Source organism: Oryzias latipes, chromosome 17 (assembly GCF_053564925.1).
Source record: "Oryzias latipes strain Hd-rR chromosome 17, Olatipes_Hd-rR_3.1".
NCBI lineage: Eukaryota > Metazoa > Chordata > Actinopteri > Beloniformes > Adrianichthyidae > Oryzias > Oryzias latipes.
The window spans coordinates 17,716,388-17,743,369 of NC_136253.1; the positions used below are offsets into that span (position 1 = coordinate 17,716,388).

Genomic DNA, 26,982 nt, shown 5'->3' on the forward strand with positions numbered 1-26,982 from the left:
GCATCCGAGTGTGTGTGCACATGGTTATATTTGTACTCTTATGAGGTCCTAATGAGGCCGTCTGCAATGTTTGCACTTCTGGTCAGGTTAGGGGCAAAGATATGAACAGTTAGGCAAAAGAAGAAAATAAAACAATGTTGTCATTTGCAAAGCATTGCATGTGTATATGTTTGTGTGTATGTAGGAGTCATGGTCTTTGTGTACAATCAGTAAAATTATTTACATTACTTCGGTAACATCTGGCTTGCAGCAGGGGTGGACAGATCCAAGCCATACTTAATTTAAAGTCACACTACGACCATTTTTTGATCTATAGTACAATCGTTCCCAGTGGTCTTTTAATGATCATTATTCTGTTTTTAGCCGAAATTTAAAAAAACTGTGCCTTTTTTTAAGGTCATAGTTTCTGCAGAGCAGCAGGAGTTCATGAGAAATTTGCATCTGAAAGCACAGCCCCTCACAACCCAAACCTAACATTGGCAGTCCAACAAAAATGGTGAGTAGTATTAGAGCAATGCAGCCGTACAGTTTTGAGCCAGATACTAGCTCTGATGAGGAAAACGAAGACGTACATGGATCTTTTAGTCTACAAGTGGATCCATTAGAATAGAGCAGAGCAGAGAGCTTGTGGATTGCAATTGTAGGCTCTGGATCACAAGCTTTTTCAAATGTCAGTTTTTTCTTCTGCTTCTGCTCCTGATTTACAATGATTTGAATAAAGAAAAACTCAGAAATGCAATTTTAAGCTTAATTTTCCTCCATCATCAGAAAAATGCCACACCAGCATGTTACAAAACACCCAAAACGTGATTTTCGTCTTTAATTATTTCTCCCATTTGGACTGCTTCCTTTTTTTGAAAAGGTGACCTGGCTGTCATGATTGCATCTCTTAGTAAGTGCTGCTCTTGTCACAGTGCCCTTTTAATGACCCTTCCCACTACTGATGCAGTATGTGAGGTGTATTACTGGTAAGTATGTTTTCAGTTCATGCTGCTTGCTTTTTGGTTTGCCGGGTTTTGGCTTTTAGAAATTGTGGTTATTTTGCTAAATTTTGTAATCGGCACAGCAAGTGAAAAAGCTCTGCATTGTCGGGATGTTAATGACTTCTTCAAATGTCAAGTAAGTTTCAAGTATTTGTGCATTCAAAGATAATGGACCTTTACCCTTATGAGCAATCTGTCTTGTTGACATGCATGTCTCACAAGCTCCAAGTGTGAGACTCGAGAATCCTTTAATTACTCTTTTGAACTATATGTAACAAATGTAACAAATCAAATGTAACATTTAATTTGCACTTTTCAACATTAGGCTTTACCTTTAAATAGAATATATATATATTTTAAATTCTGTTTACATTTTGTATTTATCTTTTAAATTAGCATGACTGAAGCATGTGACACTTTGTTTGTAATATAGCCTGACTCCAACGGGATAAAAATGGAGAAAATCTGATAAAACTGTTAACTTTTACATCCCCCAGAAGATGTTCAACTATTTGCACTATGATTTGCAACCACAATCCATAGCTTATGAATTCGCCTGTTATATGATGAGCAGACATTGTCGCAATGTATTAAAAAAAAAATGGAATAAACCAAAATAGCACATCTAAGATGTACACATTGCTATCCGGTCTTTTGGAACCGACATACCCAGAGGAAGCAAGTTCAGGCGGATTTCAGCCAGAGTTCAGGTTTAAAGTCAAATGGACACATCATGCTGCTTCACCTCTCTGAAAACAAACTAACCGTCAACTAAACCTGCTCCAGAACAGGTTATGTTCAGGGCATGAGTTGCCAGGGGAACTGAGCATACCTTGAAACAAACCTCTGTTTTTGGAACCGAAAGCGGTGGTTGTACACTTCTTTAACCTCAAACTTACCGCGGGAGCTAGCATAACCTGCTTTCTGGAAAATCCCCCTGCTTTATCAGCACAGCAGGAGTGAGTATATATATATATATATATATATCAATTACACATGCCGAACAGGAATCATAAATTATTATTCTTTTAAACATCACCATAAATTTGAAATATCAGTTTGTCTTCCCTTGACTGCTTCAGCATCCTTCATGTAGTTCACACTTGAGTGGATCCTTAAAGTATTTTACTATTAAACACCTCTTATCCATCATGTTGGAGTTTCTAATTATCATGCACTAAAAATACTGAACAATAAAGTTGTTCTCCCTGTGCATGCGTGGGTTCTCTCCGGGACCTTCGGCTTCCTCCCACTGTCCAAAAACATACTTCATAGGTCAATTGGCAACTCTATATTGTCCCTATTGTGAGAGTAAATGGGTGTGTGATTGTGGCCCTGCGACAGACTGGCGACCTGTCCAGGGTGTGCCCTGTCTTCGCCCACAAGTGGCCAGGATAGAAAATGAATGAATGAATGAATAAATGAATGAATAAAGGTGTTCTTAAATATTCTTAGACAGAAATAACATGAAGAAAGATATATATTTTAAGCATTTTTTTAATGCTTCTGTGTTCTTGGAACCCCACTGCTTTCAGACAATTTTGATTGAGTCAATCTGGTGTCTTTCTAATCTGTTTTCCAAAGATTTATCTTTATGTACATTTCAGGAGTTGCTGTTTTTATAATAAAAAAAAAAAAGCTTCACACAGTATTACTCTGAGTGTTTTCTGATGCAAAAACGTGAAGAAATAGAAAATGACCTCAAAATAATTTTTGGAGGGTAATTTAATAAAAAGGTTTTAAACGTGTGAAAATCTAAGTATGTGCTCTCTGTGCAATATTTTTCTATTTAATTGGTGAAAAAGCATATCTGCTAAGATTACTCTAGTGTTTCAGGCAGAAAGTGTGGACAAAAACCCTCAATTAAGGAGACAGACTGGCCAACAGAAGCTTGGGTTAATGAATAGACTTAAAAAAGAAGAAAAAAAGATAGACATTAACTTAAACAAAACAAAAGCCTGTAGGGTGACTTAGCAGACAAAAGAAGATCTGGCAATGACAAATTAAAACCCCAAGCTCCTGAATACACAGAGAAGCAATAAAATGAAACAGAAACAGTCATGGAAAATTAAAACTCTGATACAAGAGTGACTGAGGGGAAACAAAAACCCGCAGCGAATACAACGTGAACAAAAGCATGACTTTTTCTAACAAAAACAAAATGCACATCTCAGAATAAAAAGAAACTGTAATGTGGAAAAATGGCGAAGACAGGTTTAGCAAATGTGGATAAATTTGTTTTCCATTGCATTCCATTGCTGGGATAAAAAACAAAGGCAGCCCAAAGCATTTCAGTTTATTTGTCATCTCATCTAGAATAGCTGTAGAAAAATCCACCACTCTGATAACTGCAGTGGCGAACAGCACTGAATTGCTCTCAACATCCACCACCCCAAGGCTTTTGCACTTGTTCTGCTAAGACCCACTAGACAATGCTGTAACATTACAATTACCTTTGAAATACTTTGAGACGATGCTTAAGCAGCACAGCAGAAGTGTGGCTCACTGACCTTTTGGGTCAACAAAAGCCTTTACTTCAAAGAGTATAAGTCCACACAAGGCTTAATATTAGGTCTGGACAAACTGAATTTCTGTTTTGTTTCTTAATTGAAAATTGCTATTGTAAACAGCAACTGAGAGAGAGAACATACAGTGTGCACATTTTCTCTATGCATGTGTGGGTTTTCTCTGGGCACTTGGACACAAACATGCGTCACAGGTTGAATTGGTGATGTGAAATTGTCACTTAGGAGTGTGTGTATGTAGATGTGTGTTGTCCAGCTATACACTGGCAACCTGTCCACAGGCATCATACACCATGCATGTAGCCTAAAGTGGCTGGGATAGACTCCAGTGTACCAATAGCCTTGCCCAAGTCAAAGCAGATAACCCTTGTGCTATCTTAGATGACCCCACCCTTACATTGATGTGTTATTCCTACCATGACAAAGGTGGATAAAGGTGGAAAGATTTCATGTAATCCATGGACACCAGTGAAGATTACAGATCATTGAAGAAAAAAAGGTTCAGAGCACTGTCTAGTGGGTCTAGATGACCCAACTCCCAATGTTAAAGTGCCTAGGAAAGCACAAGGGTTACACAAAATGAATGGATGGATACATTTGCAATCCACATGAATAAAATGTTGACAATTTGTCGTGCATATAATGTTGCTTTTACTCTGGATCAAAAAATTCATACTAACACCCATTTCAGCTCTTAAGTTATCATCGTTGTCCCAACTGGTTATGATGCCATCCAATTTTTAAAAAATATTTATCTAATTCAATGACATCAAAAATATCCAGTACAGACCAAAAGTTTGGAGACACCTTCTCCTTCAAATGAATGGGAAGGTGTTACCAAACTAAATGATAGAAAGTTAATCTTCTTTCTCTTTTCCCATCAGGGGTCACCACAGCGAAACAACCTCTCTTTCGAGGAGTCGCACAGTTAACTTGGCAATGTTATACACCGGATGCCCTTCCTGACACAACTCTCTCAATTAATCCAGGCTTGGGACCAGCACAGAAGCAGAGAAGGGAATAGGGAGCAGCCCAGATTTGAACCCTGGTTTCACGGACGGAAGGTGCCGCAAACCAGCACGAGCTAAACTGGCTCCAATGATAAAAAGTTAATAAATTATTAAATTATTTTTACTTTACAAAGATGAGCACATAGATAAGACAAACAGTCTGGAGATGCTGGACAATTCTTGAGCTTTTGGGAGTCAAATGTGCTAAAAAAAAAAAAAAAAGGCCATGCCCCCATTTGAGCGCAATTTGATCTAAAATCCAATCCAATCCAATCCAATCCAATCCAATCCAATCCAATCCAATGCAATCCATTTTAATTTAATTTACTTTCATTTCATTTCATTTAAAATTCTTTAAAACCAGATGGTTAGTAATTTTATTTCTGTTGTGCAATTGAACTGTTTTACATTGATTCAAGCTGTTTTGACATTACTTTGATTTTAAAAAATGTTTACACACTATGTGCCCTGACTCAAATTCATGGAGTTGAAAGATCAGCATATCATAAAGCACATGCTTTATGAGCTCGTTGCTCATAAAGCATGTGGCTATTGCCTATCTGTTAGTAATAGCAACACTAAAGCCATGGTTGTAAATGTATCTATATGTCACAGGGTAGTTGGTGACTGTGACCAGCTACTGTTTAATTTGTTGGTTCAATGTTTTGCAACACACCAGTGGCACCATCACTTTCACCAAAACACAAAGAAAGAATTAGGAATGCCTCATTATATCTTTAAAATAAATAGAAACTGAACTTCAAGTTAAGAAAAACAACAAACAGCTGGAGAAGTACCCCATATCAAGCGTCACTGCAAGGAAGAGACTAAAGTAAAGTGCTGGGCTAAATGTATCCCTTCATCTGCATGTGTGTGACGTCAATTGGACAAAATGAGCAGTTTGGCTGTAAAGAGAGGATACAGGGAAAGGACCAGCTGCAGTATCATAAGTAGCGCCTCCCACCCACGCACCGGCTTCACATTCACAGCAGCTCCTCTCTTAGTCAACTGCAGGTCTGACAAATAGCACCACTGTATACACTCCCCTTCAGATGATTTCACATTCTGTTTGTGAGTCATTTCATGCATATCAATCTTTTTTTTTTTAATAGAAAGCTATTAACGACAATGTATGCAGCATTCACAGTGACTTGGTTTGTAGACTTCAGGCTTAGCATCTACAGTGAATTTTACATCACAGACTGTAGACAGTTTCCATGGTAACAATGTTTTGATAGCTCAAGGCAGTAGTCTTAAGAATAACAGGTAAGAGTGGAGTTTCGCCACGCAGTGGAGATGCTGCTGCAGATAATCAGATGAAGATAAAGCACAGATAGCATAGGGGAACAATTACAGCTGCATGTGATGTCACATTACTCCTCTAAATTTAATCTATCATTCCAGCTATGATCTCACTTCTTTGTAAGTTTTAGTTTGTTTTGTGCTCAGTGCCAAGCTGAAAATTGAAGCCAAATAAACCAGCAGCAATCAGAAAAACAAAACAGCCCACCACACTTCCATATCAAGCAATGAAGATCTATTATTTATGGAGCTATAAGCATGACCAAACATTCTGCTTTACTGCCCCGTTGCCATACTTTTAGAGCAATGTCTTTAAGGGTAAATGGCCTGTCTTCATGGGTCTTGTGATGGTCAATATTTACAATCTTTCACTTTTGTTCTCAAGAAAGACTGTTATAAAGACCTTTCATGCAGAAAATATATAAAACCTAGCATTACAATAAATGCTATAATTAGTAGAAATAAAGGGATGCATGAAAAACAAGGTTCAAAGTCAGCAGTGACTCAGGAAGCTATATTTGTTCCAAGTTTGACATTAGCCACTATATTGGTCAAACCAGATCAAGCCCGGCTGAACAACCAACAGTTTGAGGGCAGCAGAGGAAATACATTATGCCATGAAGAGATCAGCATGAGCTCAGTCATGCGATTTGACCCGAAAATGCCTGGTGCAAGTTCTCTCCACTCCCACACTGTGGGCTACTCTCAATTCATGTTGATTCAAGTCTACTACTAAGTTGACTATGAGTTTTAAATGTTAATCCTTTACTTAATAGGTTAATACAGGTCAACTTGAAATTAAACTCAGTGTTTGCTATTCTTCAAAAGATGCTCAAAAGTTCATTTTATGAGATTTAGGAGGGAAAAAACTTTATTAATTTAAAAACGCAATTTAAGTTGGCATAACTACCACTTTTGGCCCAAGCAACAAATAATCCTTCAATAATACACATTGAATGTGTCTGCACTATCACAGTATTACAGCAATGATAATATAAATGAAACCACACAAGCTCCAATCCTAAAGCTACATTCACACCAAGTAGCCTCCCAGAACGCGCTATACTCGTTCAGCCTCTGGTGTTCATACCAGATCAGCACCCGACAAGCAGGGAATTCTTAATCTTTTGGTTTTTTTTACTGTTTACTAGTGCCTGTCCGACACCTACAGCTGGAAGGGGCTTGGTGCGAAATATCAAAGCGGGGCAAATCTCGTGAATCTTCCTCAAGACTTGGTGTCATATAATTACAACTGGGCACAAACGCCCATTACTAATTTCTCCTCCATGTTGATGTTTAGAATCGGCTGGTACTGATTCAAATAGAACACCACTTACATGTCATTGCCAAATTGGTCAAAGGTCATGGTTTATCAGGCAGACATTCAACTTAAACGTTGAACATCCATCCCTCAATCAATGAACGGCCGATTACATTGATCCTGAGTACGGACAAAAAAAGTTGTTTAACATCACGTGAATGCGAGAGTTCTGAAAGTGGAGGCCCAAAATGCGGATTTAACTTTTCACTAAAAGTGGCTGCATGAATTGCCATGGTCGGTGTAGCTTAACAGTAATGTTTGTTTCATTATAAAAATAAAATGAAACAAAGGATCATTCTTCGCAAGTGTCAAACCCCAATTCTGCTTCCTCAAGGCAAGTCTCAAGCGAAAGGCTAACTTTACCCACCAATTTAAATGTTGTGCTGCCAACATAAAATACAAAATAATCATGTTAGTTTTACAAAAATAAATGAATGAATGAATTAATTTTTTAAATAATTATATATATATATATATATATATATATATATATATATATATATATATATATATATATATATATATATATATATATATATATATATATATATATATATATAAACATTAACATACTACAAAACAGCAGTCTCATACCCACATCTTAATGCTTTTAGTTGAAGTTAATTTGCAGCATGTGTCCCTAGATGGGCTTGAGAATTACAAAAATTAAAAAAAAAACAACAGAAAATTAATTAAAATTTATAGTTAAAAATTAAAATGAATACACACTGTACAAAAACAGAAATGCCGCTTAACTGCACTTAAAACCAGAGTTGTCCAGAGTGAAGTACACCCTGAAGTACTTCTGTGTTAGTAGCTACACTCAACCCATTCAAATACAGCCTCAAGGGTTCAAAGTTTGTTCTCTTTTTATTTAAGTACTCAAAAATCCAGGGCCCTCTAAAACGTATCATAAAATCATTCCAGGCTGCATCATGCTGATGACTTTGAAGAAATTAAGAAAGATGACTCTTCCAGTATCGTATCCACTCAAACGAAGGTAAGTTCATTGCAATTCAGCTAGATTCATTAACTTTGTTTTATATCTAGGAGCCTATGTTGTGGGATATTTGGTCAACCAGGTTTTAATCCTTTAGCACTTTCAGACAAATTTCTGAAAAAGACAGTTGAAAAGCAAAATGTGTTCTATATTGGTGTTTCCCAACCCTGCTTCTTGGGAACACTGTCCTGCATGTTTTCCATGTTGCCCCGCATGAGCATACGTGTTCATTTCATCATCAAGCTCTGCAGAAAGAAAGATTGAAACTGTTGATGCATCTCCATGTGATTTGATTGAGACAAATTCAAATACAATGTTTCTCATGACTACTAATGAGAAGGAGGTATTGGAGACCATTAGGACATGTAAATGTCCTAATGTAAATAAAAAAATCCCAGGATGCGGATGGTGTTGATATGAGACCAATTCAAAATGTTGCTAAAACTATTATCAAACCACTCACACATTTTTTCAATTTGTCATTTCAATGTGGACAGTTTCCCACCAAAATGAAAACTGCAAAAGTAATTCCTCTTTTTAAAACAGGAGATAAGCAAAGTTTTACAAATTACGGTCCAATTTCTTTATTGCCTCACCTTTCAAAAATATTAGAGACATTATTTAATCTAAGATTACTTAACTTTATTGAGATAAACATTTTGCTATTCAACAGTCAATATGGCTTCCGACAAGGAAGATCTACATCATTTGCCTTAATCAAACTTGTGGAAGAGATTACCAACTGTATTGCTAAAAATAAATTCATCATTGGAATTTAAATTGATCTACAGAAAGCCTTCGAATTGGTAAAGTATGGAATCAGAGGAGTAACACAAAACTGGTTAAAGAGCTACCTGGAAGATAGACAGCAGTTTGTACAGATTGGTAATACCATATCTAGAAATAGGAATTGCATATGTGGAGTACCTCAAGGTTCAATTCTTGGACCAACTCTGTTTTTACTTTATATTAACGATATATGCAAATTATCACAAATTATGAAATTCCTACTTTTTGCAGATGATCCCAGCATTTTATGTTCAGGGCAGAACTTAGAGAAACTTTTTAAGTGAAATAACATACTAAAACATTGGTTTAGTAGGAATAAATTATCTTTGAATCTAAAAAAGACTAAATTTATGCTATTCAGGAGAGAGAGTGGAAGTGCCAGTGCAAATTATTATTAATGACACACCGATTGAGAGAGTGCAAAAACATGTGTTTTTGGGTGTAGTTATTGATGATAAGCTTTGTTGGAAATCCCATATACATTATTTACATTCAAAAGTGGCTAAATGTGTTGGTTTGATGAAATTGTGTAGCTTGTTGCTTAATCAATCTGCTTTATTTATTTTGTATCATTCCTTCATACTGGCATTTTTAAATCATTGTATTGAAGTGTGGGGAAATTGCTACAAAACAAATTTGCATCCTTTAGTCACACTCCAAAAGCGAGCCATCAGATTTGTTCATAAGGTTAAATACAATGAGCACACCAATACACTTTTTCTTAATACATTTAATTTAAAATTACAGGATTTGTTAGATTTTAAAACTGCTCAAATTATGTTTAAAGCATCAATAAATTCTCTGCCAACCAACATTCAATCTTTGTTTCAAAACAGATATGCTGTTAATAAATGTAAATTGAGAGGAATCAACAAATTCTATCAACCTAAAGTAAGGTGAACCTTAAAATCCATGTGTATCTTAGTAAAGGGTGTCACATTCTGGAACAATTTATCGGACGACATGAAAACTTGTTCATTTTGTTCATTTTAAAGGTATGTTTAAAAGATACGTAGTGAACATGTACCGAGATGTAATGAATCATTGAGGAGTATGTGTATTCTCTTGGACTATGGAAAGATCATTACCAAAGTTTTTTATTTTTTTTATTTTTGTTTTTTTTTTAGCTGAGGCACCTTGTTTCCTCCTTCCTTTTTTATAGGGTGTTTGGTGTTTGGTCGGAGTTTTTGGGTGTGTCTGTCTGTCGTCGTCAGGTGTTTCTCGTATGTTAGCGTTATTATGTCAAATGTTTAATTTTGTTGTTTTGTTGCTATGAGTGTTGTTGAGTGGGGGTTTGTATTTTTATAAGCATAAGCTTCTTCCTTTCCCCTTTCAAATCCTATTTTTAAAGTTGTGTGTAGACTTATTTTTTCATGTAAATGTTGATTTGATTTGAAATAAAAAATCTCGTATTCGTATTCAGAGACCTGATAATGGCAGCCATCAAGGCGGGTGTGTTTGAGCAGAGTAGGACTTTAAAAAATGCAGGACATTGTTCCCAGAGGACAAAGATTTAGAAGCGCTGTTTTAGATAAAAAAAATCCAGTTGCTCTTAAGAACGTAATCCTATGACAACATGACCTGGATGACTGAGAATCTTCAGAGACATTCAGTCAAACACTGTGGTCAAACAGCATGCAGTTCAGCACATCTTTTAACCGCTCTCTTTCTTACTTTGTGCATGTACAATGATGCTGCAATGGTTTTAAACTCCCTGTAGGTTGTTATTTCCAAAAGCTTTGCAGTTTGTTATTTAAAGATGCCAAACCAGTGTCTCCGTCTGTCACTGTCATATGACGTCGGCAACTGACTGTAAACATGCAATCACAACAAATGACAGATGAACTGACTACAGAGTGTTCTAGTTAGTCGAGATCTCATTTCTAAACTCTGTAAACACAGGAAGGGCTGTAGAAAAATCTGCAGCAGTTACTTTTTCCTTGACCGGCTTGTATCGTATTACAGGCTGTAGCACGTTAAGCAAACTTTATATGATGATTCCTTGTTCAGCATGTCAACATCGATATTCATGACTGGATGTTTTGGCTTTATCACAATTTAAATAATCCATTTAAATAAATAAGCATATAAACTTAGGATTTGAAGAAATTATGGTTTATTCTATTTTGCAGTACTGTTCTAACATAGCCATAGTGGAAGGCAAGCCTATGAACAACAAAATACCAATTTTGTATCTATTAGTAATTTATTAAATTATAGGGTTTTTCTTGTTGTAGACAGAATTATCCAAAGTTTTTTGTCCATTAACAACAGCCGTCAGACAATAAGATATTAATTAGATCAACAAATATAGATTTCTCCTTAAAAGTCAATATCACACCCTTTTTTACAATAAATTTTGTAGTTTTACAGCAGTGAATGTGTAAGCAGAACTTAGTTTATGAAAGGTTAAAAAATGCATTGGGATGGCCTCTTTCACTTTAGATCTGTTGCTTAAAATATGTATGCATCTTTTGTTTTTAGGTAGGAGAAAAACCTCGAGGCCAATGGAACCAAGCTGTGACGCTGTTTGTTCATTAGCTCATGCCTGGTGAGAATCCAACAGAAGTGACAGTGATGACTGAACGGAGCCAAGTACAGAACAGGTGTGGAAACCTAACCAGCAAATTCATGCTGTTAAGGGAATTCATCCCCGGTGGGCAAGAAAAGTCTTCTTCAGGCAACAGATTCTGCAAGTTGTTCCACATACTAAGATGAGAGGTCTGTTATGCTCATCATGGGTGCACATCAACTGCGAGACACAGAATGCGAAAAAAGAAGCCAGGAATTAACATTGTATAACTTTGAAAGAAATTATTTGTGCAACAATGCAAAAAACAAGTATTTGGTCAAAAACAAAAGTTTATCTCAATACTATGTAATATAATCCTGGTTGGTCAAACGCTTCCTTAAGGTCAGGCTTGCACTCATTGTAACCTGCTACATTGGTCCATTCTTCCATGCAGATCTTCTCAAGAGCTGTGGTATTTGGGGTTGTTGTTGAGAACACAGACTTTCAACTCCTTCAACAGATTCTCTATTAGATTGTGGTCCAAAGACTGGGTAAACCACTCCAGAACCTTGAAATGCTTTTCACGTAGCCACACCTTTGTTGCCTGGGTGATGTGTTATAGATTTGTGTCATGCTGGAAGATATAGCCACCTTTCATCTCAATGCTATCACTGATGTAATAGGGTTTTTGATAAATGTCTGTCCATACATGGACCCATTCATCCATTCCTTAATGCGGATCATTTGCCCTTTGCAAAAAAGCAGCCACAAAGTATGACCCTTCTACCCCCATGCTGCTGGGAATGATGGTCTTGCAATGTAAAATAGCGAGTGGCATTTATATCAAAGAGTTCCATTTTGGTCTCATCTTATCACTTGACCTCCCAATCCTCCCCTGGATGACTTCTGAGAAACTTGAAATGGGCCTGGACATGTTCTGGCTTAAGTTCAGGGGAACCTTTGGGGCCCTGCAGGGTTTTAGTTCTGGTCTTGGCGAGAGGTTGCAGTCTGAATGCAAGAAGGTGTGGAAAGGTGTAGTTTACAGATAACCAGTTTATGTTGATGCCATTAATACAGTCAACAAGTGGAGGATAGAAGAATATCTTCAAGAAGAAAGGACTGGTCTGTTAGGAATGGAATTATTGCTGTTGTTGCTGCTAAAAATCTATTTTCTGAACCAATATAAAATTTAAAAAAAACGTAAAATTTGATTTCCTGGATTTTCTCTTTACATTCTGTCTCTTACAGTGGAAGTGTACCTATGATCAACTTCAAAGACCTCTCTTATCTTTTTAAGTAGCAGAATTATTGACTAACAACACTATTTGCCTCAAATTCAGACCAAAAGTTTAATTGGTCTGTGTTGCCACTTACATCCTCTCTGTCTGCTCTTGCTTTTACTTGTGAGCCTTTCCCTTTAGCCGTAATCACAACTGCTCTTACAGGTGGATACAGGTTGGCAAAAAATGAGCAAACGTGTAGGGGGCTCGCAGATGTCCCGCATTAAATATCAGCCTCATAGGCCTCTAGAGACGTGAGGCCGTAGAGCAAAACTGTTCATGCGCATTTTTCCTACAGGCATGTGGCTGGCGAAAACTCCCCTCAAGATGCAGCCTCCTGTCTACGACCCTCCATAAGAAAACCCAAAAACCTGCACAACTCATACATATTAACCCACCAGACAGACGCATTCAACTATCGTAGCAATTCAGGAACCGGTGGAACCAGCTGTGAAATATTCTCTAGCAGCCAGCAAGGAAGCCAACAGGCCGGTGTGCTCTTCATCTCCGCTCCCTTCCTCCCCACAGTACCGCCTTCGGATGGAAAAGTCTCATATGAGCGTATTGTTGTCTGATTTTTTGTGATGAGCCAGAGGGGTCACGTGACTGGAAAAAAATACATAAATCCAGGAATATTGAAACGCGCTGTTGAAAAATTAAGGGAACTGTATTTTAAACTTGAAAGAAATATTGAACATTTGAAGAAAAAAAGTTATATTTGAAGCTTGAATTAATAACTAAATGAAAAATCCTGTTTATTTGTAACAGCTTCTGTTTTGTATTCTCAACCTTAGTTTTTTCGTTTCTTTCCATCTTTGCTTTCAGTTCTCAGTTTACAGTTCAGCCTTTTCAAGTTTTCACAGCTTAGCCTAATTTTATCTGGGGGCGGAACTTTGAGCTCATTGGCTTCCAAGTTTAAAACTGTTTTCAAGTTTGTTTGTTTTTTTTTTTTATGTACAATGTCTGTTTTTCAAATTTACCATGTGTTTTTTTAATAAATTTTAAGCAGGTCCTGAATTAACCTCATACTACAACTTCTGAAAAAAAAACAAACAAACATAGAAACAGGTAAAGCCAAATAAAACAGTTTTACAAAATAATATACTTTTATATTAAAGTATAAGTCAACAAATCATTACTTTGTTATTGACAATGAGTGTAAAAAAAAATGTTGCTGTCATTTTTTTACCCAGGTTTGGCAGAAAAGACAATTATGTAACGTGTGAAGGAGGGATTTTTATTTTCATTCAAGAATTATCATTATTTTGTAACTTAATGTAAATAAATGTTTGTGTAAATAAGTGTCATAGAAAAGCATGTATTAAAGCTTGTATTAAAATGCTGTAAAATTAGACATGAATTATTACTATGGTATTTATATTATTATTATTATTAAAATGATATGTATATATATATATATATATATATATATATATATATATATATATATATATATATATATAACCTGATTCTTATCCAAAAATAAGCTTTGAAAGACAGTAACTATGAGAAGATGATCAGTCAATATCACATTTTCAGGAAAAAAGTTATTTTTTAGTTAATTTTTTATTTATGACTTAGCAGAAACACATTGCAACTTTTAGACAAGGCCAGTGACATAATATATATGGTGAAGTTCAGGAATAATTTACAGAGAAAAAGAGGCTAAAAAACTGAAAAGATGTGAAAATCTTGAAGAAAAAGGACTTAAATCCACCTGGAAACATTTGTGTGTGTCAGTGTGTGTTAACAAACTGTACAATCCCTTAGGGTAAGGGCTAAAAAAGAGCTCACATATTTACAAATGTAGGTCAATGTACAGAGAAATACTTATGTGTGAAGGAGGGATTCAAATATTCACTAAGTTGGATTATCATTATTTTGCATTGAGAGGCAAAAATGTGTGTATAAAAACTGTCCACGGATGTTATTATGTCTTTTTTAGATGGAACTATATGTAAATTATTCTAAACAATATCAGCAATGATAATGATACAATATGATAACCTTTTTTTCTAAGCCCTTTTAACATAAATTGTATTGTGTGTATGTAAATTATTCCATATTATTCATACAGCTAGTATTTATATTTGAGTGTGTCTCACATGATACAACAATAAATTGAAGGGAATCTATCAAATCCGATCAATAATATAAAGTCCCACAAATTCAACCCAACACATTAACACACACACACCCGCTGACACACTTTGTCTATCCACATTCTCCACTGAGTCCTCAGCTCATTTCATTGCATGATCTGGTTTTGCATGTTATTGCTCTCCTTCAACACTCCCCACCCACCTAAACACACATGTACAATATAAATGTAGCACACATATCAACAGGTTTTTGTTCAGTTGTTTCACAATGCAAAGTACAAAGAACAAGTGTTATAAGCAGTTGTTGGGGAGGCAACTTTACTTACTGCTGCACACTTGAGCATTAGAAATTAGACTGTATCATTGTCTTAATGTTTATGGATCCAAACAGTGTTCAGTGTTTGGTTTAGCTCCTCAGTGGGAGGAGATGTTCTAGGAAAAGCTCCAGGACAAACCAGTCCACACAACTTCAGGAGATTTCATTAGATTTTATAATTTTAAATTCAGCTTTCACTTTATGTGTATTCGTCTACACATTGTCAATGAAATGATTTAGCTTGCACTTTTTTTAAATAATGGAGGAAATATATATAGAGCTTAAAATTGCATTTGTTAGTATTTCTTTTTTCAAATGGTAGTCAAACAGGAGCAGTCGAAAAAATGCAGGTAAAAAAAGCTCGTAGCAGTGGCATAGGATCAACAATCAGTGGGCCAGAAGCTCCCTGCTCCACTCTGATGCATCCACTTGTAGATCCATGTGTGTCTTCATTTTCCGCTTCTGAGCTGGGATCTGGCTCAAACTGTACGGATAACTCTGATGTCGCTCGCCATTTTTGTTGTAATGTTAGGTTGGGGTTCTGAGCGGCTGTAAGCTAGCAGGAGAGAGTGTAAGCAGATAGATGTTAGGAAGTAGGGGCAGGCTTACTCTGCACCAACAGTTCCACCCACAACTCAGAGGCCAATTAAAAATAAAAACAACCAGGTTTTTTTATTTTGCCTAAAAATGACATAATTTTAATTGAAAGACCGCTGGGAATACTTTAGGAGTGGGACTTTAAAGTAATAACAGATGGGCTGTCTTTTCAGAAAACATATGAAGGAAGTTCCACTCCAGGGTCACTACAAATGCACAGAAGGACAGGCAATTTTCAATCTCAAAGTAATTTATAACTGCATTTTGAGGCAGCTCAAAAGCCGCACAGAGGAGGAAGAGATATTACGAGATACTGCAACAGTTCATAGTGGGATAAAGGATGTACAGTAGGGGTGCACAGAGCCTGTTTACAGATGGGGCTTATCCCTACCTTAAGAGCAGAAAGTTGTCTATGACTGGTTCTGGAGAATTTAGATCCATGGATATTTTATTTGGAAATTTTAGGCAAATAAAAATCCCTAATTCTGTCATGTCTCTATTACATTTCTTAAGATGAGGTGATCACTGTTTGAACACATTCACAATTAAATGTTTGTTCTCTTTCATTGACAAGCACTAGCTCACAGCAAACATGTCGTTGTGTTTATATCAAATGGCTCCCCAACACTGCGCTCAGCACAACACTTAAACAAAAAGCACATGAGCACAACAAGCTAGCAGGACAGAGACAATGTAGCTGTTAGGGAATCAGGGAAAAAAAGGCCCTACTAAATTATAAATGAAGTCTGCAAACAGGAAACATGTTCTTTGTGAGTTTATGTCATCACCTAGCACTTAGAGAGTAAGGCTGCTACTGGCTCTGCACTTACTTCTCTCTTCAACTCAAAAGAAGAGAATGGGAGGAAGAGGAGAAAGAAGAGGGGACTTTCCAAACCAAGAGGAAGTAGAGGAAGTGAGTTGTAGTGGCATGATGCTTGGTGGATGGATAGCCTGGGAAAGGTGAGTGGAGGAAAGGCGTCGGAATAACAGACTGGGGCTGGGGAGCAATGCACTCTCCACGGCTGTGGATGCACTACAACATCGCTTGACAGTAACATTTGCAGAGCTATTATGTCTTGCTTAAGTATTTTCTAGACTGCAAATATTTTCCATCAAACAGTATTACAGATTTTAAGGTAGATTTCCTATAGCTGAAGTTTGTTTTACAGATTTCTTCTAGGCGCACTTAAAAATGCAGTTTAATTATAACAATTAAATCTGCCTGCCATTTAGAAATAAATGGATTTGTATAAAATGATACTGAACTGAAATGTGTTTTTTAATTAAAAATGTTTAAGTAAAAGAGTAAAATAACTGCAGCCTCACTGAATTGTTTCTGTTGCTCTTTTAGTCTGGAATTTATGACTTAATTATGCAAAAGTTTTAAATATGTCAATTAGTAGTTTGTTGCCGATGATTGTATAGTAGCTATACTATTGTTGTGACACTGTTCTTGTCATTGCTAATTCTTTTTAACCATTTTGATTAATATGGAATAAACAATACCAAAAACCCATAATTTAACATTGTAGTGAACCCCCAGCCTCAGTCAGTGATGTCCAGTCAATATTTTTAAGAAATTTCAAAGATCCACTAATTGCATCTTCCTTAGACAACAGAGTTACAACTTGTTTCAGTAAGATTCTTTGACATTTCCTGAAATTACTTATCACAATGAATAAATGCAATGTCAATCACACATTTATTCATGGTAAATATTGTTAATTTTATTAATACTATAAAGACTCATAGCCTCCACCTAAATGATTTCACAATTTCTAAGGGTTTGGCACATGTTATAGTGTTTTTACTTTCAGGAGCAGATGTCTAAGAAACACTAGCCAAATACAAAAGTGTTTTCTTGCTGATCTGTTGATGGGTGAAGTGTCACTAATCCCTTAGAGAAAATGAACAAAAGAACAATTTTGAATTCATGTATATAGGAAAATGTGACAAGTCACTCTTAATGGCTAAAAATAAAGTTACTGTTTTCTATTACATAAAAAACCTAGCCATATTCTACTTTCTGTAATGACTGTCCAATCACAATCCTTGAGAATTGGTTTCCTACTCGGTCAGATATAGTCACCCCATGGTGATTGTCTGGATCAAGTGTATTTTAAGAAAGAGCACTAAGGGAGAGGGAATGCAGGCCCTTAGGGACTGGAAATGGACAGCTCAGGTTATCAGGTTTTTTATATTGTGATGTTAGATACATTAAATGCATCATCAGGCATTTCAGGCTTTGAAATGTTGTATGTGTCTTATACACTGAGGTTTAGATTACTGTCACTTTTTTCAGGAAAATTGGCATCTATTTGGGGTTTTGGTACCCTTTGGAATAGATTTTGCTACTCTAATTTAGAACTATAATAGAATCATCACGCCAAAGCGGTGTTTAAAAAATCCCACCAGACTGGACACCACTGACTTGGAGGAAACATTGATGAGAAAAGTAAGTGGTGGAGAAAAGGGAGTCAACAGAGGGGGAAGAGAGTGAACTGACTGGTTCTGGATGGGAGTCAGGGAGGAATTATTTACCTGTAAGAAATGGCAAGAGGGGTCCTGTTGCTGACTGCCCTTTGATTTGACTAGAGCTCTATCTAGGTTTAGGTTACCGGATCCTGCGCTGGCTCGTGGCTGGTTGTGGCTGCTGTTGGTGTAGACCTCTCGGGCCCTGCTCACCGTTAGGCTTGATGACCACGCCCCTTTCTTCACAAGGGGCCCGTCCAAAAGACCCACAGGCAGCAAAGGGCTGATTCCTCCACCGACACCGCTGTTATTGCTGCTACCACTAACCGGTAGACATGCTGACGATGCTGCATATTTCAAATCGTTGTTGCTCCGGGAGGCTTTCAGAGCAGAGTGGTGGTGTGTGTGGCCATGGCGTGCATGGCTGTGAGAGTGCTCGTTGAGTGTGCCATAGGGGTCCATCATGAAGTACTGCTGGGAATGCGAGATGGGGAGACTTGTGAGGGCAGTCTGAGGGAACTTGTCAGGGTTGTTGTCAACGCATCGACCCATTGTCATGGCAATAGGTGAGGGGGAAATTGACGGGGAAGGAGAGGGTGGAGGTTGGTGGTGATGAGGGTGATAGAGACACAGCTCCCGTTCCAGATTATCATCTGAGCTCCAGTATCCAGAGCCCGGAGCAGATGCTGAGCCGTGGAGCTGGGGGTGGTGGTGGTGGTAGCTTCGATGCTTGGGCTCTGCTGATCGACAGCGCTCACGGCTCTTGCTGCGCTTCCGGTGGCGCACTCCCGCAGATGGATTTCCACCTTCTGGGCTCGCCCTTGAGCCACCACCACCACCTCCTCCACCACCACCACCACCATTAACGCTCCCATTATGAGCCCCTTTAGATGACTGTGTGTGGTGTGGCCCCTCCAGTGAATGTGACTTTGTGAAGAGTTTCTGGACAGAGTGGACCAGATGGCGAATTCGCCCAGGGCTGTCATTGTTGTTGTCATTGGTTCCCATCCCCCCAGTGTGGGCCAGCACTCCTCGTTTGTACTGCAGTGTGTGGTAGCCATCTCTGGAAAATGGGGGCTGATGTTCATACTGGTCCACAATGTTTACTGGTACCTGAGTCTGCATTTTACCCCCGTAGCCTCCTCCACCTCCTCCCCCTCTTCCTCCTCCCACTACATAGGGTACTATGGCCATACACTCATCCTTTACCTCAGGATGGTGGGATGAGGAGGTGGAGTGGCACCTCCTTGGGAAGGTTCCATATGGGACAATGCTGTTGCTGTCAGAGGGGTACGAGGTACGCTGAGCATTGTAGTAGGGGTGCTCGGCTGGCATGGGAACGGGCACTGGAATGTCCATTTGACTGATCAACAATTGCTTGCGGTCCACATGGTGACCCAGTGGATCATATGATGGCTCATAGGAGACCACATGATGGTGACTCTTGCTACCTGACAGACCTTTCATGACAGGGTGAGTGAAGAATGAACAGGAAGAAACAGTGAATGCGTGGGTGGTGCCAGGCCTGTGGTGGGAAAAGGGCTGCTGATGACTGTTCTTGTAGGGAGAGCTGCAAACTCTGCAAGACAAGAGGACATAAACAAACAAAATGTTACCTAATGAAAGAATATTAATTCATGACAAAAACCAGTCAAAATGACCTTCTTTTCATTCATCCATTTTCCTAACCAGCTAGATCTTTTTCGGGATCACAGAATTGTCAGAGCCTGTCCTGGCTACTGTTGGACCAAAACAGATCGTCAGTCTGTCACAGGGCACACAATCACTCCCACACAATCTAACACTTACACACCTAGGGACACTTCGGAGCATGGATGTCAAACTCCAGGCCTCGAGGTCCGGCCTCCTGCTGGTTTTCCAGAAATCCTGCCTTATCTGCTGCTGATAACCTGGATCAGGTGTGTTTAGCCAATACAGAGCTTCAGTGGTAAGTTGGTTTGAAAGCATGTACACCAGCCCTCAATTCCTGGATTCTGACACATGCTTTAGAGTAACTAATTAACCCATGAAGCATGTCTTTGGACTGTAGAAGGGAGCAGGAGTGCCCGGAGAAAACCCACCCATGCACTAGGACAGGGGTCGGCAACCCATGGCTCCAGAGCCACATGTGGCTCTTTCATCCTTCTGTTGTGGCTCCCTGTGACTTTGGAAAATAATGAGTATTTTATAATAATTAAATTTTATTTTAGTTTGTTCATTTTTATGGCATTTCAAAGGCGCTGCTGGCTCCGCACGAAGCGCATGCCACGTAAAAAAACAGCTTCGTAATGAGCTCGTATTTATCGGGCGAGAACTGCAGATCTGATAGCAGGAGGACACACGCGGGGCGGCTTCAATAAACACTCCGATCTTCTGCCGGGAACTTGACGTACCGTGGGGCAGAGACCAACTCGCTGATGACAGAGAGTTTGCGCCAGTGTTGCCAGATAGAGTCACAGTTTTCCAGCCCAAAAGTCATCTGAAAACCGCCAGACCCAGCCAAAAACCGCCCAACACAGCTTTTGTTGATGTTTTTTTCGTACTGGACTGATTAGATAAAAGATTTTTCTAAATAAAAGAAAGTTCAGACTAATAATAAAATGTGTACAATATTGAATATTTCTTCAGCGGGCCGCCTTCTTCCATTCATTTGCTTGACCCGCTCTATAATCTACGCATAACCTGCGTCCGGCTCTTTCATCCTTGTGCGGCGCTGGAGCGCCCCGACTATCGTATTTTGCGCTCTCTGTGTAGGACACACTGAGGAGCGCGGGGAAACCAACTCTCAGCTGCAGAGGATGTGAACAGGTGAACAGGTAGAGAGGAAAAGCAGGTAAAGAGGCGGAGGAGGGGTTTTAGCTTCAAACTCTGTCAGGGAGATGGAAACACGGGCGTCAGATTGAGACGCAGCTTTCCCTGCAGGAGTTGAAGCAGAGACTTTCCCTAGGATGATTTTATAAACCCAAACATGAAAACATGATTACCAAGTAGAACTCTTCAAAATAATTAACCTGATCTCTCCACATTCTCAGTGTCTACCATGCAATGACAAACACATCGCTCCATGCAGCGATCAGACCAGAACCAGTAGCTCCTCCCACACACGGCCGCTGTATCATCCTTTAAAGAACAAAATGTGCATTTGCAGCGACGTATGCTTCAGACCATGTCTGATTGGCCAATCTACATGTCAATCTAGTCCTGTGCTTCTCAGTGAGGATTTTCATTGGCTGGTGGATTTTAAAGAAGTACTTTTTTTTTTAAATCTTTTCTGGCCCGCGATCTACACTCATGTCATTAAAGATCGACCGAAAGGTGTAATGAGCACCTTTGAATAATATATACATGCATAATATATATAATGATGTCAAAACGGGTTGTGGCTCCGGGTGCTTTGTTTTTTATTAGGGGCGGTCCCAAATGGCTCTTTGAGTAAAAAAGGTTGCCGACCCCTGCACTAGGAGAACATGCAAACTCCACAAAGGAGGGTCCCAGCTGGGATTTAAACCAGGGCCCTCTCACTGTGCGGCAAGAGCGCTAACCACTGCACCATTGTGCAGCCCATATACTTATTTACCTATATCTATTACTGTAGCTGCAGTAACTTTAGGTCTGTCTCTTCCAGAAAGATAAACAACAAGATGCAAGCCAACAAACAAGTTTTGCCTATTTTGTTCTCTAAATAAGGTTGCACAAGAAGCCTTTTTAATGCTCACTAAATAGTAATATTACTGAAACTCTCCAGCTTGTAAACAGAATCACCTGTCATTTCTAAGTTACAACATTACCGTATTTCAGGTTGTAGAGTGACTTGGGCTACGTTCACACTGCAGGGCTTAATGCTCAATTCCGATTTCTTTGAAAAAATCCGATTTTTTTGCAAGGCCATTGTCACGGTGCCCCCGGCCGGGTCCTCCTCATCAGCTCCACCTGATGCCTCCAGCTGCGCCTCATCCTCATCAGCCAGCAGACTCTTAAGGAGACCACGGACCTGTAACCGACGCTAGTTCGTTGTACTCCTATGGACCTCGCTTACCGGAGGAGCATACCTGATCACGGGTCACCTCTCGCCGTCTCGCTCGGACGTTCTCCAACCCCAGTCTCGGATCACGCGGTTGCTGCCAACAATACCCTCCAACCACTCCTTGGACAATCTGGAAGGATACTGGAGCTCAAGTCCATCCTGACCTTTTCTAATTAAAAACCTCATTATTCTCACCTCACTGCCTGCCGAGCCTCCTTCCGGGTTCCAGCACCTGAGTCGACCACGCTTGCTAATCATGACAGAACGAACTAGCCTTTCCTCCGACTCAGCTGACCCGGAGGGACTCCGCCTTGCCATCGCTCAACAAGGTATGTTGCTCAGTCGTCAGTCTGATGCCCTCTCACAAATGTCCGTTGCTCAACAGGAGTTATTCCGCCGCCTGGACAGCATCACGCACACCCTAGCCGGATTTTCGGCCCAAGCTTCTAGCCCCATCGCCGCTGCTACACCTTCCGCTTCGGATGACATCACCACCGTCACTTCCGTCTCCCCGGAGGAAAACATCCGGTCGCAGCCGGAACCTTTTCACGGTGACGTAGAAGCATGCGGTGGTTTCCTATTACAGTGCCGACTGCTCTTTCAACAAGCACCCCGGTATTATCATTCAGATCAGAGCAAGATTTCCTTAGTTGTCAATTCCCTCCGCAGCAAAGCTCTTCAGTGGGCCCAGGCCTTTTTGGCCACCCATCCACTCTCACATCTCCCCTTTGACCGCTTCATAGGTGAATTTCAACTAGTTTTTGACCAACCACGCAAACAGGAGGAAGCGACCCGGCGGTTACTCAGCCTTAAGCAGCGTAACCGTCCGGTGAGCGACCACATTATAGACTTCCGGATTTTGGCGGTTGAAGCGGGCTGGCCGGACATTGCCCTCAAGGGTGTTTTCTATCAATCCCTGAATGACAAAATCAAAGATCACTTATGTACCCAACCCGAAGCGGATACTTTTGAGGAACTTGTGACCGCCGCGCTCCGCTCTGACATACGGCTCCGTGAGCGCCAGGCAGAACGGAGTTTAACCACACGCCGGCCTTCCTCTGACGTTCCTCACCGTTCCTTTCAGGTTCACCATCCTACGACCGCTGGCGCTGACGCCTCTAGCAGCTTCACTGACGAACCCATGCAGATAGGGCATTCGAAACTCTCTCCTGCTGAAAGGCATAAACGCCGCAACGAGGGATTATGTTTTTATTGCGGAGATGCCAGCCACACTGTTTCACATTGTCCCATCCGTTTAAACTCCCGAACCCCTCGCTAAGCGACAGGTCGCGAGGGGACCTGTCGGAAAAGACCACAGAGCCTTTCCTGTTCATGCCTGTCAAGTTTTCATGTCTGAATCATGTCCATGAATGTAATGCCTTAATTGACTCTGGAGCTGAACACAGCCTCATAGACTCTAATCTCGTTCGTCAACTTCAACTACCGGTTGAAGCTCTAATCACTCCCGTTAAGGCTGCCGGTTTGGGGGGTAAATTACTCTCAAAAATCACTCAACGTACGGAACCTATTCAGCTGATTTCGTCCGGTAATCACCGCGAGTACCATCAGTTCTTTATTACCGACTCTCCTCAAACCCCGGTTATCTTAGGGTTTTCCTGGTTGCGCCAACATAATCCCCAAATAGACTGGTCTAAATCCCGGGTAGTTAACTGGAGTACCTTCTGCATGGCTAATTGTTTACATTCTGCTCTTCCCACCTCAGGCGCTGCCAAATTCCCAGAACAGGAGGATGTTGACTTGTCTAAGGTTCCATCCTGTTATCATGACCTCAAGACCGTGTTCAGTAAGTCTAAGGCCTGTGCTTTACCACCTCATAGGCCTTATGACTGCGCCATTGAACTCCTCAGTGGAGCCCCCCTTCCCAAGGGTAGGTTATTTAATCTGTCTGGACCTGAGAAACTCTCCATGGAGAGTTACATTCAGGAGGCGCTCTCTCTCGGTCACATCCGCCCTTCCACGTCTCCTGTTGGAGCGGGATTTTTCTTCGTTGAGAAAAAGGATAAGACCCTCAGACCCTGTATTGACTACCGAGAGCTAAACCAAATAACGGTAAAGGATAAATACTCTCTTCCCCTTATTTCTTCCGTCTTCGACTCCGTCCAGGTAGCCAACATTTTCACGAAACTAGATCTGCGTAACGCATACCATCTCGTTAGGGTTCGAGAGGGGGACGAGTGGAAAACCGCCTTTAATACCCCTCTCGGACACTATGAATACTTAGTCATGCCCTTTGGTCTCACCAACGCCCCTGCCATCTTTCAACGGCTCGTAAACGACGTCCTGCGGGACTTTCTTAACCGCTTCGTCTTCATCTATCTGGATGATATCCTCATCTACTCCAATAACCCAGTTGAACATCGTCATCACGTCCGGCTTGTCCTCGAGCGTTTATTGGAGAACAAGCTTTTTGTTAAATCCGAAAAATGCGAGTTCCATGTCGATTCTGTAGCGTTTTTAGGTTACATTCTCGAGGCTGGCCAAATCAAACCAGACCCTTCAAAACTACGAGCCGTGTCTGAGTGGGAAGTTCCCCAGTCTCGCAAAAAACTACAACAGTTTCTGGGTTTCGCCAACTTTTATAGGAGATTCATAAGAAATTATAGTAGCATCGCAGCCCCACTCACTCAGCTTACCTCCATCAAGGTTCCCTATGTTTGGAACAACGCTGCTGACTCTGCCTTCCATGAACTTAAAGAACTGTTTACTTCAGCCCCCATCCTCATTCAACCTGATCCTCACAAGCAATTTATTGTTGAAGTAGACGCCTCGGACTCTGGGGTAGGGGCTGTGTTATCCCAGCGTGAATCACCTTCCGGCAAACTCAAACCCTGTGCCTTTTTTTCAAGAAAACTCAATCCTGCTGAGCGTAATTACGACGTCGGCAACCGGGAGCTACTGGCCATCAAGCTGGCACTGGAGGAATGGAGACATTGGTTGGAGGGGGCAGAACAACCGTTTATTGTGTGGACTGACCACAAGAACCTGGCCTACCTCCGTTCAGCCAAGAGACTCAACTCCAGACAGGCCCGTTGGTGTCTGTTTTTCGACAGGTTTAATTTTACCATCACCTATCGTCCAGGCAGCAAAAACGGCAAACCCGATGCCCTGTCCCGAAAATACAGCACCACCGACGGATCTGCTACACCACCCATTATTCCGGACTCTCTATTTGTGGGCAACCTCACGTGGGACATAGAAGCGAGAGTGCAACAGGCCCAAGGTGAGAAACCCGATAATACTAACTGCCCGCCTGGTACCCTGTTTGTACCCGATAGGCTCAGGTCTGATGTCATCACCTGGGGCCATTCGTCTAAGATCGCTTGCCACGGTGGGGTTCGCCGCACCCTCATGCTCCTTAAACGCCGTTTCTTCTGGCCTTCCATGGAAAGCGACGTACGCGAATACGTCTCTGCCTGTACCACCTGTGCCAGGGCCAAGTCATCCAACTCACCTCCTGCTGGTCATCTCCATCCTCTGTCTACGCCCAGCCGACCCTGGTCACACATCGCCGTTGATTTTGTCACTGGACTGCCTCCTTCTCATGGTTACACGGTCATTTTTACCATCATTGATCGTTTTTCTAAATCTGCTCATTTCATTCCCCTCTCTCAACTGCCCACAGCCACCGAAACAGCCCAGATCCTGATTAATTTTGTTTTCCGTCATCATGGCATACCATCCGACATCGTGTCTGACCGGGGTCCACAGTTCACGTCCCAGGTCTGGAAGGCCTTTTGCTCCGCCCTCGGGGCCTCCGTCAGCCTCTCGTCGGGGTATCATCCCCAATCTAACGGCCAGGCCGAAAGGGCCAATCAAGAACTTGAGGCTTCCCTACGCTGCCTGGTGGCCCAGAATCAAGGGGATTGGTCGGATTACCTCGTATGGGTGGAATACGCTCACAACAACCATCCTTCGGCAGCGACGGGTATGTCACCTTTCGAGGCATCGTTGGGTTACTCACCACCCTTGTTCCCTACCCAGGAGCTCGATCTGGCGGTGCCCTCCGTGCAGTTCCATCTCCAGCGCTGCCAGGAGGTTTGGCACCAGGCTCGGACTGCTCTCCTGCGTTCCAAAGAGAGTAACTGCCAGATCGCGAATCGTCACCGAGTGGTGAGTCCCTCTTACCAGCCAGGGCAACAGGTGTGGCTCTCTTCTAGGAACATTCCTCTCCAGGCAACCTCTCGTAAATTGGCTCCCCGCTACATCGGGCCTTTTCCCATCGACCGTGTAATCAACCCCAACTGTGTCCGCCTCAAGTTACCTGCTGCCCTCAAAATCCATCCTTCATTTCATGTGTCCCAAGTCAAGCCTGTCCACCAAAGCTCCCTTTGCCCGCCGTCCGCTTCCCCTCCACCCGCCCGGCTCATCGATGGCGCCCCGGCCTACACCGCCAGCCGGGTCTTGGACGTTCGGCGCCGGGGTCGTGGATACCAGTACCTGGTGGACTGGGAGGGTTATGGCCCGGAGGAGCGGTCGTGGGTCCCGCGCTCCTTCATCTTGGATCCCTCCCTCGTTGACGACTTCTTCCGGGCCAACCCCGATCGCCGCCCTGTTCCGCCTGGAGGCGGTCGTTGGAGGGGGGGTACTGTCACGGTGCCCCCGGCCGGGTCCTCCTCATCAGCTCCACCTGATGCCTCCAGCTGCGCCTCATCCTCATCAGCCAGCAGACTCTTAAGGAGACCACGGACCTGTAACCGACGCTAGTTCGTTGTACTCCTATGGACCTCG

At 41.1% G+C, this 26,982-nt stretch overlaps 1 protein-coding gene and 1 long non-coding RNA gene across 6 annotated transcripts in view; both read right to left on the reverse strand.

The window, feature by feature from the left end:
* Positions 1-26,982, reverse strand: part of LOC101160590 (disks large-associated protein 1) — a 91,052-nt gene that overhangs the window by 40,115 nt on the left and 23,955 nt on the right. For 3 of the 5 annotated variants that reach the window (XM_011486379.3, XM_078935418.1, XM_020710847.3), the window contains exon 2: positions 18,279-19,788. In XM_011486379.3, the coding sequence (XP_011484681.2) occupies positions 18,279-19,676 (1,398 nt within the window). In that variant the 5' untranslated portion in view covers positions 19,677-19,788. The remainder of the gene's footprint in view (positions 1-18,278; positions 19,789-26,982) is intronic. The other 2 variants (XM_011486380.3, XM_078935419.1) reach the window with 2 other exon arrangements.
* Positions 22,254-22,555, reverse strand: LOC144986659 (uncharacterized). Its single transcript, XR_013650491.1, has 2 exons — positions 22,429-22,555; positions 22,254-22,363 (listed from the first exon to the last, which is right to left on the reverse strand). It is a non-coding gene; the product is annotated as an uncharacterized LOC144986659 (long non-coding RNA).